General features: G+C 43.7%; 1 protein-coding gene across 4 annotated transcripts in view; it reads right to left on the bottom strand.

The window, feature by feature from the left end:
* LOC133404385 (palmitoyltransferase ZDHHC5-A-like) overlaps nucleotides 1–17,780 on the bottom strand; it is a 115,166-nt gene that overhangs the window by 82,806 nt on the left and 14,580 nt on the right. For 2 of the 4 annotated variants that reach the window (XR_009768820.1, XM_061680220.1), the window contains exons 2-3: nucleotides 11,843–11,964; nucleotides 3,410–3,567 (exon numbers count right to left, since the gene is read on the bottom strand). Coding sequence is in view for 3 of the 4 variants with exons in the window: in XM_061680220.1 (XP_061536204.1) it covers nucleotides 3,410–3,567; nucleotides 11,843–11,964 (280 nt within the window). In the remaining variant the exon portion in view is untranslated. The remainder of the gene's footprint in view (nucleotides 1–3,409; nucleotides 3,568–11,842; nucleotides 11,965–17,780) is intronic. The other 2 variants (XM_061680222.1, XM_061680221.1) reach the window with 1 other exon arrangement.

Raw genomic sequence — 17,780 nt, 5'->3', positions numbered from 1 at the left:
GCTGTGTGTACATGAATGATAAAAGTAAATGATTTTAGCAAATGGCTGAATACTTTCTGTACCTCGTATATATATATATATATATATATATATACTGTATACAGACCCTTTCCTTATAATGTATGTGTATATGCATTATATATTTACATACTGTATACAGACCCTTTCCAAAAACTTAAAATATTATGGAAAAGTTTATTTATTTCCATAATTCCATTCAAACTTTCATAAATTTTAGATTCAGGGCAACAATTTAAAAATGTTAAGTTTTTATTTTTTTTATTTTTACATAATTAGGGCTGGCAGCTCATAAAACCCATGGAATCAGGAATTTAAAAAATTACAATGCTGTGAAGAAATCATTTACTTCTCAGTTTTTTTGGGGGGGAAAAAAGAAGAAAGAAATTAGGGTCACATTAAATCAATCAAAATATGGAACTATCAAAACGACACGTTAATCTTCAATACTTGGTTGGGAATCCCTTGCATTAATCACTGCCTCGATGAGCCGTGGCATTGAGGCAATCAGCCTGTGGCATTGCCTGGGAGTTATGGAAGTCCAGATTTCCTTGATGCTTGCTGTCATTTCTTTTTTGTTTTTGGGGCTGGTGCCCCTCATTTTCCTCTTGATAATACCCCATAGATTCTCAATGGGGTTTAGCTCCGGCGAGTTGGCTGGCCAGTCAAGCACTGTGATGGCATGGGCATGAAACCAGGTTTTGCTGCTTCTGGCAGTATGGGCAGGGGCCAGGTCCTGCTGTAAGATGCATCTCTATACAGTTCCTCAGCAGAAGGAATTATGAAGTCCTCTAAAAAATTCTGGTAGACTGTTGCGTTGACCTTGGATTTAAGAAAACAGAGTTTACCAACACCTAAAGTGGACATTGTACCCCAAATATTGACTGACTGGATATTTCACACTGGACCTCAAGCGTCTTGGGTTCTGTTCTTCACCCTTCTTCCTTCAAACCCTTGGACATTGGTTCCCAAATGAAAGGCACACTTTACTTTCATCAGAAAAGAGGACCTTGGACCACTGGCCAACAGTCCAATCCTTCTTCTCCTTGGCCCAGTTGAGTCACTTCCTACGTTGGCTCAGGCTCAGAAGTGGCTTGACCCAAGGAACCCGACAGTTGTAGCCCATCTCCCGGATGCGTCTGATTTGTGGTTTTTGAAGCTGTGACTCCCGCCTCATTTCACTCTTTCTGGATCGCTGCTAGTTTCTTGAATCTCCGCTGTTTAAAGATCCGCTGAAGCCCAAGGTAATCTCTTTTGCTGGTGCATCTTCTCAGGCCACATTTTGTCCTTCCTCTAGACTTTCCATTGATATGCTTGGACCCAGCAGTCTGTGAACAGCCAGCCTCCTTAACTATGAACTTTTGTGGCTTACCCATCCTATGGAGGGTATCAATGATGGTCTTCTGGACAATTATCAAGTCTGTGTCAGTGTGAGCTGGGTGGCGGCCAAAGGTGGGGACATTGGTGGTCCGATCTCTGGCTACGGAAGCTGGTTCTAGAGACGTTGAATGTCAAGTGTCTGGCAGGAAAGCAGCCTTAGCGAGGACAAGAAATTCCAGCTAGACATAGTCAGCCTCGCCTCAACACGCAGGTTGGGTTTCAGTACCAGTCTTCTTGAGAGGGGTTGTACTCTCTTCCAGTCTGGATTTGTCCACGGCGATAGGTACCGAGCAGGTGTGGGCATACTGATTGCCCACGGCTCGGTGCCTGTAAGTTGTGGTTCTCGCCGATAGATGAAAGGGTAGCCTCGTTCCGCCTTTGAGTGGGGCGACGTTTTCTGACTGCTGTATGTGCTTATGCAGCAAAAAAAAAACAGCAACCCAGAGTACCCACCCTTTCTGGAGTTCTTGGAGGTGGTGCTGTAGAGCGTCCCCACTGGCACTCCGTCATTCTTCCCTGGGACTTCAACGGCACACTGAGTCCGAGTCGGCCATGTTCTGTGTCTCCATTGTTAAAGCGGCCAACTGGAGCGGTGGCCGTTAGGTGGCCTTTCGTGGTGGAAATCACGGAACCCGTTGGTGGACACAAGCGGTGAAGATTGCTGTCAAGCTGAAGGAGTCTTATCGGGGCTTTTTGGCTTGTGGGACTGCTGATACTGGCAGGCCAAGCAGAATGCCACTTTGGTGGTCGGTGAGGCAGATTGGTGGGAGGAGATTGGTGAGGCCTGGAGAATGACTTCCGGAGAGCTTCGAGGAAATTCTGGTCCACCATCTGGCGTCTCAGGAGGGGGAAGCAGTGCACCATCAACACTGTGTTGGGGCGCTGCTGACCTCAACTCTGGACATTGTGAGTTGGTGGGTCGAATACTTCAAAGACCTCCTCAATTCCACTTACACGCCTTCCTTTGAGGATACAGAGTCTGGGGACTCTGAGGCGGGCTCTCCGGGGTTGAGGTCACCGATGTGGTTAAAAAGCTCCAGGGGTGGATGAGATTCGCCCAGAGTTCATAAAGGCTCTGGATGTTGTGAGCCTGTCGTGGTTGACACGCCTCTGCCACATCGCATGGACAACAGGGACAGTTTCTCTGGATTGGCAGACCCCAGAAGTGGGGCCCCCTTTTTAAGAAGGGGGACCATAGGGTGTGTTCCAGCTACAGGGGGATCATACTCCTCAACTTCCCTGGCAAGGTCTATTCTGGGGTGCTGGAGAGAAGGGTCTGTCGAGAAGTCGAATCTCAGATTGAGGAGCAAAGTTGTTATTGTCCTGGCTGTGGAACAGTAGTCCAGCGTTCCACCCTCAGCAGGGTCCTTGAGGGTGCATGGGATTTTGCCCACCCAGTCTGTATGTGTTTTGTGGACTTGGAGAAGGCATTCCTCGGGGAGTCCTTTGGCCGGTGCTCCGGGAGTATGGGGTAACGCACCCCCTGATACGGGCTGTTTGGTCCCTGTACGACTGGTGTCAGAGTTTGGTCCATACAGCGGGCAGTAAATCAGATTCGTTTACAGTGTGAGTTGGACTCGGGATTCCCTTTGTCACAGATTCTGTTCATTACCTTTCTGGAAAGAATTTCTAGGCGAGGCGTTGAGGGGGTCCTGTTTAGTGACATCAGTATTATGTATTTCTATGAAAAGTGTTATAGAAGAATAAGAATAAGAAGAAGAATAATCACCTTTTATTGTCTCGAACATGCATGCATGCACACAAAATTTGTTCTCTGCATTTTACCCATCACAGTGAACACATACATGTTAGTGGAACACACTGGAGCAGGGGGCTGCTGAAGCGCCCGGGTAGCATAAATAACATTTGATTCACTGATATCTTAAGAGTTTTGAAATTATCTTTTGTCTCCTATTGTGGTACCCAATTGTTAACTGTTGTGTGAATTTTCCATTTAGATCATTTGCAGTCTGTGCTTGAATAGTCCATGTAACTGCAAGTGTGAACACACCTCAACACAGTTGTCACAGACTGAGCAGTGGGAGCAACGTGGCGGTCGGTAGAAGCGACAAGTTGAACACCACTTCATCCTGACCTGGATCCCTCTGATCTCCACAGTTTTATAAAGAGGAGCACGGAAGTCATCATCCTTGTCTTCATCCTCCTCAGCTACAGACAGAGGTAGACACCTGTTTAGAAACTGAACAAGTCAACTTTGAAATCAGTAAGATTCCAGCAGTGAGAATAAAACAACCATGGTTCCACTGTGTTCATGTGATAATTTTCCATTAAAAATTAAATTAAGATTAAGCTGGTAAGATACAGTGCATTTGAAATCCCCAAAGGTTGAAATAAGGCAACTGGACTGGTCTTGTACATAGAAGAAGACAATAATAGTTTAGTGAAGTATTTTAAACATTTATAACTTTGTTGGTTTTTTAATTAGTATTAACTTAACGCATATCTTCAACTGGGTTGCATTACATTTTATTGTTGTAAGGCCATAGACAAGCTTTCACACACACACACACACGCATACATTGAGAAAAGGTCACTTTGGGCATGAAGAGGAAATCGGGAAGGTTCCCTCTTGGCCACATCTGCCCCATAAAGAATATGCTTCAAGCCGGATATATACCAGCGACCTAAGGATATCTATGTCGAAGGCTACGTAAAGGTTTTTGCACAAAGGAATTAAGCCTTGAATCTTGCGCTTAAGGTAAAAATGGATCATGGTAAATGGAGTGCACTTATATAGCGCTTTATCTACACCATACAGTGCCCAAAGCACTTTAAAGAGGCTTACATTCATCCACAAATGGGTGGCTGCTGCCATGCAAAGCACTATCAGGCCCAATGGGAGCAATTTAGGGTTCAGTGTCTTGCACAAGGACACTTCGACAGCGGACAGTCGGCCCTTCGGTCACTGGTTGACCCGCTTTAGCAAGGTAGCCACGTCCGCCCCATTGTGGTGCTCAAAGGCAGAAAAAAAATCTGCTCAAAGGCAGAAAGAAATCATTACCATTAATAAATGCATTCATGTATTATTATACAAATAAAGTAGACAAAACATAAGGTTCATTTAAAGATCCATCCATCCATTCTCTGCACAGCTTATCCTCACAAGGGTCGCAGGTGTGCTAGACCCTATCCCATCTGACCTTTGGGCGAGAGGCAGGGTAGGCCGTGAACTGGTTGCTAGCCAATGACACTGACAAAAAAACGTTCACGCTCTCATTCACACCTAGGGACAAGTTAGAGTCATTAATTAACCTACCATGTGTGTTTTGGGTGTGGGAAACCGTAGTACCCAGAGAAAACCCACTCAGCCACAGGAAGAATAAACTTCATAGTCCACACAGGAAGGAGTCAAGATTTGAACCTACGACATCAGACTTGTGAGGCAGATGTGATAACCAGTCGGTCATCGTGCTGCCATTTATTTAAACAGATTTTTTAAAATAACTATTGTACTTCCTGCAGACACTGTTGACACTTATATTTACTCATTTTCATTAGAGTAACAAAAGAGGTACAGTTGAAGAATATTACATTTGTTTATTGACCAAATGTTTTTTTTTTTATTCATCATGGACACACAAAATACAGATTGACTATTTCTATACAGTGGTGTCTCGAGATACGAGTGACCAGACTTCAAGAGTTTTTCGAGATACAAGCTGTTGACTAGCCGATTTTTTTTATTTGTGAGCCCAAACTTGAGAAACAAGTGCTGCACGGCCGGCAGGAGGCTCCACTCACTGAACAACAACACACTTTGGCTGGTATAGTTTGTAAATATTCTTCAAAAAAGAGCTTTCAAGCAGTACATTGTCACTACCAGTTTGGGTTTACTTGGAAAATTAACTTTAAAACAAAGAGAATGACACGTTGTGTATTTTAAACAATCACAGCCTTCAAGCATACGGTGGAAAACACCACAGCTACACGGGCTAACAATTAATATCACACAAAAATAAAACACATTAAAGCCAGCCGGGTGTTCAAATCAATTTGAAGCTGTGGACAAGAGATCGCTGGATAAGTGACGGAGTTAAAGTAAATGAGTTAAAGTTTAGATTATACTGCGCTTCGATCAAACATGATGTCAACGTCAGCAGATCTACAAACTCTTAGAATGGAATAAAAACTCATGAAAGAAACTACATTGGACATTCAAACGAGAAGCATGCGCGACAATCTCATTTTCTCCGGCATTCCAGAAAATGCTCCGGAAGACCCCGAGGAGCAGATTGAAAAGTTTATGATGTCCGCGCTCAAGATACAGTCGAAAAGATTACTTTTCACCATGTCCACCGATTGGGAGGCCCTCATCCAGGAAACCAACCACGTCCCATCATTGCAAAGTTTGAACACTCTCAGTGTTTGTTAAATCAAAAGGTCGGGAACTCAAAGGGACTGGAATCAACGACCAGTTCCCCGAGGAAATCAACAAGAGGCGTAAAATTGTGTACCCGTTGATGAAGGATTACCGCGACAAAGGCAAACGAGCGTGGTTAGTTGTCGACAAGCTTTATGTCAATGGCCAACTGTTTCGTGATGCCGTCACGCCCTGGCTCTTCTAGATAAGTATTTCTTTTGATCTGTTGTCATTATGAATTGTCAAGTGTATTGTATTTTGTTTAATTCTTTCCACTTTTGCTTGGATAAAAACGGAAACACGCATGCCACCAGCATGAACCCTCACTCCCATCTCTCTGCTTTCCTGCTCTGCTTGTTTACACACACACTAAACACACAAGTCGCTTAAAACTCTTGCGCACCACAAACCACCACCACAAAGCATATTATCCCCTTGTCACTGTTTGTTTCATATGTTCAGTGTTTTTTCGTTACCCTTCTGGCTTTGCAGTACTTAAAAAAAAAAAATATATATATATATATATATATATATATATATATATATATATATATATATATATATATATATCTCACCCTCTCTAAATAACATTCGTCAACACAATACCAAAACAATCTCCCAAAAACTGTCAAAAAAACAACAACAAAAAATGCATAGTACTAAATATATTTAAAATTATGATACACGCACCCATTATATGTCACACTTAACATTCATGTCTTGGAATGTCAATGGCATTCGATCACAGGCAAAGAGAATCAAGATTATGGATTATACCACAAAATTTAAGAGACCTTCTCCTATTACAAGAAACGCAGTTTACTAAATCAGAAGAAAAATGCCTCATTGACTCTAATTTCACTCAGGTTATCTCTGCCTTTTATCACTAGACAAATGTGTACCACCTTTCTAACTGTTCCTCCACCTGCTCCCTGCAGATCAGTGTCATCTGCAAACATCATGGTCCACGGGGATTCCAGTCTAACCTCATCTGTCAGCCAATCGATCACCACTGCAAACAGGAAGGGGCTCAGGGCTGATCCCTGATGCACTCCCACCTCCACCTTAAACTCCTCTGTCACACCGACAGCACGCCTCACCACTGTTCTGCTGCCCTCATACATGCCCTGTATTATTCTAACATCATTCTCTGCCACTCCAGACCTCCGCATGCAGTAACAGAGTTCCTCTCTGGGTACTCTGTCATAGGCTTTCTCTAGATCTACAAAGACACAATGTAGCTCCTTCGGACCTTCGCTGTACTTTTCCATCAACATCCTCAAGGCAAAATAATGCATCTGTGGTACTCTTTCTAGGCATAAAACCATACTATTGCTCACAAATACTCACTTCTGTCCTGATTCTAGCCTCCACTACTCTTTCCCATAACTTCATTGTGTCGCTCATCAACTTTAACCTCTATAGTTCCCACAGCTCTCTGCACATCACCCTTGTTCTTAAAAATGGGCACCAGCACACTTTTCCTCCATTCCTCAGGCATCTTTTCACCCGCTAGAATTCTGTTAAACAAGCTGGTCAAAAACTCCATAGCCACCTCTCACCACACTTGCCTCTTCTACTCTTCCTTCTCTCTCTCATTTTCCTCATTCATCAACTCCGAAAAGTATTCTTTCCATCTACCTAGCACACTACTGGCACCAGTCAACACATTTCCATCTCTCTCCTTAATCACCCTAACCTGCTGCACATCCTTCCCATCTCTATCCCTCTGTCTGGCCAACCTGTATAGATCTTTTTCTCCTTCTTTAGTGTCTAACCTGGCAAACATGTCATCATTTGCCTCTTGTTTGGTCTTTGCCACCTCTACCTTTGCCCTACGTCGCATCTCAATTTATTCCTCTCTCGCCTCCTCGGTCCTCTCAGTGTCCCACTTCTTCTTAGCTAACCTCTTTCCTTGTATGATTTCCTGTACTTTGAGGTTCCATCACCAAGTCTCCTTCCTCCTCCTTTCCTCCCAGAAGATACACAAAGTACTCTCCTGCCTGTTTCTCTGTTCACTTTGGCTGTAGTGGCCCAGTCTGCTGGAAGCGCCACCTGTCCACCGAGAGCGTTTCTCACCTCTTCCCGAAAAAACGCACAACACACTCCCTTTCTCAGCTTCCACCACATGGTTCACTGCTCTGCTTTTGTCTTCTTAATCTTCCTCCCCAACAACAGAGTCATCTTAAACACCACCATCCTATGCTGTCGAGCCACACTCTCCCGTACTATTACCTTACAGTCAGGAAGATCCTTCAGATTACATCGTCTGCACAAGATGTAAACCACATGCGTGCTTCTACCTCCGCTCTTGTAGGTCACCCTACGTTCCTGCCTCTTCTGGAAAAAAAGTGTTCACTACAGCCATTTACATCTTTTTTGCAAAGTCTACCACCATCTGTCCCTCCAAGTTCCTTTCCTGGATCCCGTACTTACCCATTAATTCTTTATCACCCCTGTTTCCTTCACCAACATGTCCATTACAATCTGCACCAATCACGACTCTCTCTCTGTCTGGGATGCTCAGAACTACTTCGTCTAGCTCCTTCCAGAATTTCTCTCTCGGTCACATCATACCTGTGGGGCATAGCCGCTAATCACATTATACATAACACCCTCAATTTCAAGTTTAAACCTCATCACTCGACCTGGTACTCTTATCACCTCCAAGACATTCTTATTTAACTAACTCTTCCTTTAAAATAACCCCTACTCCGTTTCTCTTCTCATCGACACTATCGTAAAATAATTTAAACCTTGCCCCTAAACGTCTAGCCTTACTGCCTTTCCACCTGCTCTCCTGGACACACAATATATCAACCTTTCTTCTAATCATCATGTAGCGGACATGCGCTCCGCAAATTAGGCATCACAGAAACTCGCAACCACCTGAACCCCACTCCTTCACGCTGCCCTGCTGTGAGACGGCATACGTCAAGTGGATCTTAACCTAATTAGCAGCTTCCCGTCAAATCTTGATCACTGTCTTCAAAAGACTCCTTCCCCGACCAAAAGATTGGGGGGACACTCCCTTCAAGCAGACTATGTGGTTAATATTCACCCATGCGCATGAGTCACCACCCACTGGCATTGAGAGGAACTGCAAGCGCCAGAACTTGTGGACGTGCCTTTGTTTAACAGAAGCTAAAATGTCCGTTTTGATATCTTGCAAACTCTGTAGAGATATTCCAAATGTATGCCTTGGTGTCTGTGTCACTATTCTCAGTTCGACAGGTCCTCTGCAAGATTTTGAAAGCTTTTCATGATTTGAAATCAAACGGTACGAAATACAAAATGTTGTGTTTAACAATACAACCCATCTGCCACAACCAAAGTTAAAACAATTATTCTATGCGTGAGAGTACAAAGTGGGGAGTGTTTTAGATTAATATTATTTTAAAACCCATTTACTCAAATTTGTAGACAAGATTCAGGCTGATGGGCGTAGTCTTCTCCAAGTCGGCAATCCCTCTTCCTACACCCCGCCTCTGGGGTATTTAACTCTTGAATTCACACCTTCCTCTGTGAGTTGAGTCTAGTCTCTCTCTCTGGCCAGCTGGGTGGCCTCCGGCCAACCCCCTACCCCTTCTTTTGTTCCATTTGTCCTCGGGCGCCTCTAGGAGCCACCACGTATGCGTACGCCCGCCGCAACCAAGCTGACGGCGTTTTCAATCAAAGAACTCGGCCATGCGGCTCCGATCACTTTCCCTAGCCATGATCGGGCGGGGCCTCAACGAGCAACTGCCGACATCCCGTACAGGTCCCGCACGCCTGTGAGGGCCAGAGCTCGGCCCGCCACCAGGTCAACCAGCAGGAAAGTTATGATCCCATCCCAAACGGGACAACAACTTTCCTTTCCTACTTCTTTTTATTTTTGTGCATCTGGTTTTACTTCAACCAAACCTGCTTTGTTTCCACCTGAAGTCCGGAGGAAGATCACCCCCAAAGACCAGCTGTTCTGCGTTCGTGAGTCGACACTGCAATCCTTACTACGATGTACAACATAAGTGCTTAATAATTGTGGGGAAATTACTAGCTTCAAACGAAATCACAACCTTGCATTTTCTCACTGTGACTCAACGTATTGAACGCTCACACATTTTAGCCCAGCGACCACACACATGATGTCCTCTTTTCCATTTTCATACACCTCATTTTCTCTCTCTCTTTTACCCTTAGTGTTATATTCTTTTTGTAGTTTGTAGTTGTGTGTTTCATTAAATATACCATACAATTCAACTCTTGGTCATATTGTGTGTGTGTGTTCTGAGTTTAAGTAAACCTCTGTAACCTAGGACTAAAAATGTCAGAGTGTAGCAATCTCCAGATTATGAGACTGATTAAAAAGGTTCGTCATCATTTCGCCTAAAGTTAAACTTGTAAAAAGTGACGTGGTGCCCTTTTCCGAGAAATTAGTTTAATTTTAACAATTAAATTTAAATTGAAGATAAACCGGAAGTAATGCAAACGTCGCTCCCGGCTTATTACTTTCTCCGAAATTAATTAAATTCTTATTTGACATATATACGCTACAATCATGTCAACCAACTCCCGAGATTTTCCTGTCATAGTCCCAACATTCAAAGTCCCCACATTCAATTCTAGGCTCTGTGCTTTCCTCTTCTCTTTCTGCCTAAGAACCCACTTTCCACCTCTTCTTCATCTTCGACCCACAATCACCATGCAGGTTCACGGTGCAGGGGGCGGACATTGTTAACAATGTGGATACAATATGGAATTCTTTGAACGCTAATATTTGTTTGGCAAAGTTTAAGGCAGATGCCCTTCCTGATGCAAACCTCTGCATTTATCCGGGCTTTGAACCGGCCTACAGTTTGCACTGGCTTGTGCCTCCCATAGGGCTGTATTCTTAAACTCCAGGACATCAGGCAGACTATCAGGCAGCAAATAAATTTGTAGGACGTACGGCTGATTTGTGGGCATAGAGCCACCTTGTGGACAAAAGTGACACCAACTATAGGAAGAGGGAGCAGCTTTACTATTCAAACCCACTCAATAATCCAATCAGGCTTAGGGGTGGTACTTAAGAGTACGCCCACAGATGCTAGACTTTATAAGTTTGTGACCAAGAATTTCAGGTGGGCTCTTAGTGAATCTGACTTTGAAAACAGCTGTTATGACATGAAGGCTTTTTCAAGAAACCTGATTTAGCCCAAATGCCTGGGTCTCAAAGTATTCTTTGCTCCTACCCAACGGAAACGCTTTCTCAGTGAGGGATGAGGACGTTTTACTGACCCGGAAATTCACCACACCTGCTAACAAGTTGAGACAAAACAACCTACATCTGTTCGAAATTGTTATTTGTTTACACAGACAGGTACTGTATTTGCCATTATTAGCCATGTTGCAAGAAGTTAGTCCTCTTCTGCCAATGATAATTTCTCCTATTAATAGAATAATGCATTTGATGTAATACATACAGTATTAAAGTAAGCTAACCAAATATAGCATGTTCTTGTCTTTTTTTTCCCCTCAAGGTACTTTGTTAAAGTTTTTTGGACAACAGCAGCCCTTCAAACTGCAGAATCTAAAATGCGTGTAAATTTAAAAATGATTGTAGAGCCAACAAGTTGTTTTATGTAAGGTAAAGACAGTATATAGAGCCACTGTGATCAGTCAGTTGCACTTGTGTAAATAAAAACACTAATTCATAATATGGCTGAAATTGCACTCATTCTTGTTAAGACATTTTAGATTGGTTCCATAATTTGAAATAAGATTTGCAACAATGATCAATAAATGTAAATATTTGCCACATGTATTTGTAATTATTTGCGCAGAAAAAAATGGAAAGATTTTGAATTGTCGTTATTTATAGTTTATTAGGCCACTAATATACTGGTTCAGCACACTTGAAATCAAATTCCGATGAATATGGCCCCTTAACTGAAATGAGTTTGACACCCCTGCATTAGAGGGTCTTCCACAGCATACAGGTAGAGGTAACAGTTTGCACCTGTTTCAAATCAATTCACTTGTAAACTGTAAACCTTTACACGCTAGTCCAAATCACGAAAGGTAAACGCCTATCCATCCACCTACCTCTTGGAAAGATGCCTGGGTCCATAAACGTAGCCATACAGAAGTTGGCCAAAACAAACAGGAAGATGATGCCATTATAAATGGGAACAGCTACTGAGAAACGCTCTGAAAGCCATGGACAACTGCGGAACACATAAACAGAAAGGAAAACACATAATTTAAACAGTGGCAATATTTCACTGAGAAAACTGCATCATTTACAGGAAACACTAAACTTTGACTGGGACAATGCAATTGTTATTTCATGCTTAGATCACGAATCCCCAAACGCTGGTGCACAAGAATTTTAATGGTATTCAGTATCATATTCAATGCTGCTATAATAATTAAACATCCATCCATCCATTTTCCTCCGCTTATCCGAGGTCAGGTCGTGGGGGCGGCAGCTTAAGCAGGGAAGCCCAGACATCCCTCTCCCAAGCCACTTGGTCCAACACTTTCGGGGGATCCCTAGGTGCTCCCAGGTCAGCCGAGAGACGTGTCCTGGGTCGTCCACATGGCCTCCTCCCGGTGGGACATGCCCGGAACACCTCACCAGGGAGGCATCCTAACCAGATACCCGAGCGACCTCACCTGGCTTCTCTCGATGTGGAGGAGCAGCGGCTCGACTCTGAGCCCCTCCTGGATGGCCGAGCTTCTCACCCCATCTCTAAGGTAGAGCCTGGACACCCTGCGGAGGTAATTCATTTCAGCCGCTTGTATCCACGATCTTGTTCTTTCGGTCACGACCCACAGCTCGTGACTATAGGTGATGATAGGAATGTAGATCGACCAATAAATCGAGAGGTTTGTCTTTCGACAAAGCTCCTTCTTCACCATGACAGACTGACATAGTCTGCATCACTGCAGATGCTGACTCTGTTGATCTCCAGGTCCATACTTCCGACACTGGTGAACAAGACTCCAAGATACTTGAACTCCTCCTCCACAGCATGCCACACTTTTCTGACTGAGGACCATGGCCTCAGATTTGGAGGTGCTTTCATCCCTGCAGCATCACACTCGCCTGCGAACCGTTACAGCAAGCGCTGGAGATCACGGCTTGATGAAGCCATCACAACCACATCATCTTCAAAAAGCAGCGACATGATACTGACGTCATCAAACCGAACCCCCTCAACACTACGGCTGCACCTAGAAATTCTGTCCAGAAAGGTAATGTCCAGAATTGGTGACAAAGGGCAGTCTTGGGGGATTCCAACTCCCACTGGAAACGACTTCTGCCGGCAATGTGGACCATGGCCGCTTGCCAGCTGATCACCCGTATCAGGTAGTCCAGTACCCCATACACCCAGAGCACCCCTCTCAGGACTCCCCAGGGACATAGTCGAACGCCTTCTCCAAGTCCACAAAACACGTGTGACTGTTTGGGTGAACTTCCATCCCCCCTCGACGACCCAGCTGAGGATGTTGAGCTGGTCCACTGTCCCACGGTCTAGAAGAAAACCACATTAATCCTCCTGAATTTCGAATTTGAATTCCTGACGGACTCTCCTCTACAGAACCCCTGATTCGACCTTACCAGGGAGACTGAGGAGTGTGATCCCCTATAGTGGGCACACACCCTCCGGTCCCCCTTCTTAAAAAGGAGGACCACCACCCCGGTCTGCCAATCCTCCAAGCATTCCTACCAATCACACCCCTCCAGGTCTCACTGTCATTGCCCACGTGAGTGTTAAAGTCCCCCAGCAGAACAAGGAGTCCCCGGCTGGAGCGGTCTCCAGCACCCCTTCCAAGGACTCCAAAAATGGTGGTTAACTCTGAACTGCTATTTGGAGTAAAGGCACAAACAACCATCAGGACCCCCCCCCCCCTCCCCCCACCCAAAGATAGAAGAAGGCCACCCTTTCGTCCACCGGGGCACACCCCAACGTACAGGTACCGAGTCCGGGACAATAAGTATGCCCACACCTGCTCAGCACCTCTCACCGTAGGCAACTCCAGAGTGGAAAAGAGTCCAACCCCTCTCAAGAGGACTGGTACCCAAGCCCAAACTGTGTGTGGAGGTGAGCCCGACTATATCTTGTCTGAACATCTCAACCTTGGACACCAGCTCGGGCTCCTTCCCTGCCAGAGAGGAAATATTCCACGTCCCTAGAGCCTGTTTCTGTAGCTGGGGATCGGACCGCCAAGGTCCCTGCCTTCGGCCGCCACTCAGCTCTCTATGCACCCAACCCTGTTGGAATCTCCCACAAGTGGGAAGCCCATGTGAAGAATAATTTAACATTCACAGCCAAAATCGCACAAAACTGGGAAATTGATAGCTGGGACAAAGAGTTCACAGAGGGGTAGCGGAAAAGATGAAGAATGAAGAATCTGAAACTACTGAAATGCAGTCGAGTATCTTAATCTTTGCTTGTGTCATTATAAATGTGGACATTTTCTCACTTCTTAAAACTATACTCAACAACAGTGACTTGTGAGTCGTTTTGTGATTAAGGGCTAGACAAATAAACTTGACCTTGTGAGTCATCAACTTTCAATAACTAAAGGATAAAACCCCAAACATTCTTAAAATTCTGATTATTCATTCTGAATTATTTTTTGACAAAAAAAATAGATGACTATTTGATGTATATTTTACACTACGTTTGGTTAAATTAGATAAGATTGAATGAAATGTTATTGTGTTGTTTGCATTAGTGTAATTAAAATTTGTGTAATTCTGCAACGAAAAATGCAGACGACCATGATGCACCCTTATGAATGAGACAAGAATTGTTATTGTCGTTATTATTGATCCCTTATTATTTTTTGTCCAAATAAATGACCTTTTTTTTTTACCTCTTTTTATAGGTTTTGTTGCAAAATGGAAAAAATGGAAATCTTAAGGGCATAACAGGACTATAAAATAATCCTGGAAAATAAAATGGCTGCAAATATTTTGGACTCAGCCTGGTCAAGTATGAAAACACTGCATGCAACAGTAGCTCAAGAAATACAAGCAATGCCATTTTCCAGGTTTTGATGTCGTCTAACCTTGCAAATGCTCGTAATCTTTCCTATTCCCGTTTTGATACTTTTGATTTTAGTAGAGAAATACAGGAACTGAATCATAAATTAGTTGACCAGAACACTTCACAATTTAAGAGTAAAATATTAAAAATGTATTCTCTTTTGTAAAATTAAACAAGAGGTATGGGCCTGACGATCTGTGGGACACTGCTTTAATGTGCCATATTTTACCAAAACAACTTTTTCTCGTACTTGGGATGTACAATTGGCTCGATGGTGCCTCAGTAAACGTGAAATATGAATTTAAATCGTCCAAGCATTCCTGACCCTCCAGAGCTTTTTCTGCCGAGGCCTGAAATCAGATCATTCGAATTTCTCAAGCTTATCAACGTCACTAGCGAAGCTCTCCCCCTACCTCTCTGCTCCCGAGCCAGCACGGTCAACATAATCACGTGTGCGCTCACAAGTGGTCTTCATAATACACGGAGGTAACCAATCAGAGGAAAGCGGGCAATCTTAGCCAAATATGACAAAGCGGATACAAAACTGGTTGAAACAGAAGCAACTGTCAGAGGGGCCTTTTCTGGACACTCGAAGGACAAAATCAGTGTTTTTTTCTTTTTTATAAACGAAATTGACACTTGTATACTAAGTCCATGTTAGAGAGTCACTCGGAGCTATAAATAGCCAAAATGTGTGACCTTTAAGTCGTATGCCAAAGAATTGTGCCCAATTTTTCATTACTTCAACAGGATACAACAAGATACAAGAGCCGACGAAATCATCATGTCCCCAAATGTAAGAATGTTACAGTAGTTGATTGAGTTCCCATGAAAAATTCTGAAAAAACTGTGAATGATTTTTGGCCTACTGCACTGACATCTATTGTAATAAAAACTTTTGACAAACGTGAGGTCAGAAATCTGAAAGACGACCGAGTCCTTATCAATCGATTGCAGTTTGCCGTAGGTCACACTGAGGTGTCGAGGATCCCATCGTGACTCTGACGAACATGCTTTCAAACATCTGGAAGGAAAAGGAACGCATGCTCAGCTTGTGAGTCAATGGAGTACTGACTGATGAGATCTGTTCCTCCAATGGCTCATCCTCAGGGCTGCGTTCTGTCCTCCCTCCTATTCATTCTTTATACAAACGTGTCGCAGCAGCAGGGAACATTCTTAAACGTGGATTCTATCACAGTGAGCCTGCTACAAGGAAATAAAACAGGCCATGGTCCAGTTGTACAGAACTTTGTAGACTGGTGTGCAGGTTTGGGGGGTAACAGAATACATGTAACGGCATTAAATATCCAGGATACACATTTTTTTAACTGCATTCTGTTAGTTACAGAAAAAAAAACATTACATGTACATTTATTAAAAATTTAGATTTCGCAGAATTACAATTTCAATACGGGGAGAGAGAGGCCGCTTGTTCATTTGAGCCCTTGTCCGCTTTCAAACTAGCGGGCTAATCAACCTTGTCCGGAGTTAGCAGTGCAACAAGTGGATAAATGGTCACAATATACTGCTGCTCAATGGACTACCTTGCCACCATTTGTTGTTGCCGCGATACTGTGAGCAATCCGGGTGACATTACTGCCATTTGGGCCAGGGGAGCTCGTGTTGACTTTAAAGTTAAGTTGAGAAGGTAAGAAGTTGCTTGCCAGGGAAGTGACATTGGCCATTCGAGAAAATGACAGGCTACTGTGTGGCCGTGTTGGGCTTCCCAAAAACGGCGAGTTGAAAAGCGACTCGGAAGAAATTGACTAATCTGTGTTTGTTTCGACCATATTCACCAGAGGACTTATTCATTTTAAGTAACATTTACAAAGAAAATATGTCAAAGTCATCGGTGACTTACAGTGGGTACAGAAAGTATTCAGACCCCCTTAAAACTTTTACTTTTAAAATTATTTTGTTATAGTGCAGCCATTTGCTAAAATCATTTAAATTATTTTTTTTCCTCAATGTAAACACAGCACCCCATATTGACAGAAAAAATACGGAATTGTTGAAATTTTTGAAGATTTCTTGAAAAAGAAAAACTGAAAAATCTCACAGCCATAAGTATTCAGACCCTTTGCTGTGACACCTCATATATTTAACTCGGGTGCTGTCCAATTCTTCTGATCATCCTTGAGATGGTGCTACACCTTCATTGGAGTCCAGGTGTGTTTGATTACACTGATTGGACTTGCTGAGAAAAGCCACACACCTGTCTTACAGCTCAGAGTGCATGTCATAGCAAATAAGAATCATGAGGTCAAAGGAACTGCCTGATGAGCTCAGAGACATAATTGTGGCAAGCCACAGATCTGGCAAAGGTTACAAAAAAAAATAATCTGATGTACTAAAAGCACAGTGGCTTTCATAATCCTTAAATGAAAGACGTTTGGGACGACCAGAACCCTTCCTAGAGCTGGCCGTCCGGCCAAACTGAGCAATCGGAGGAGAAGAGCCTTGGTGAGAGAGGTAAAGAAGAACCCAAAGATCACTGTGGCTGAGCTCCAGATGTACAGTCGGGAGATGGGACAAAGTTCTAGAAAGTCAACCATTACTCCAGCCCTCCACCAGTGGCCTGACGGAAGCCTCTCCTCAGTGCAAGACACATGAAAGCCTGCATGGAGTTTGCTAAAAAAAAAACACCTGAAGGACTCCAAGATGGTGAGAAATAAAACTCTCTGGTCTGATGAGACCAAGATAGAACTTTTTGGCCTTATTTCTAAGCGGTATGTGTGGAGAAAACCGGGCACTGCTCATCACCTGTCTAATACAGTCCCAACAGTGAAGTATGGTGGTGGAAGCATCATGCTGTGGGTTTTTTTTTTTCAGCTGCAGGGACAGGACGACTGGTTGCAATCGAAGGAAAGATGAATGCGGCCAGGTACAGGGATATCCTGGACGAAAACCTTCTCCAGAGTGCTCAGGACCTTAGACTGGGCCGAACGTTCACATTCCAACAAGACTGTGTCCCTAACCAC

Source organism: Phycodurus eques, chromosome 6 (genome assembly GCF_024500275.1).
Source record: "Phycodurus eques isolate BA_2022a chromosome 6, UOR_Pequ_1.1, whole genome shotgun sequence".
In the NCBI taxonomy this organism is placed as follows: domain Eukaryota; kingdom Metazoa; phylum Chordata; class Actinopteri; order Syngnathiformes; family Syngnathidae; genus Phycodurus; species Phycodurus eques.
The sequence above is the reverse complement of the archived record's forward strand: the minus strand, read 5'-3'. Positions and strand labels throughout refer to the sequence as shown.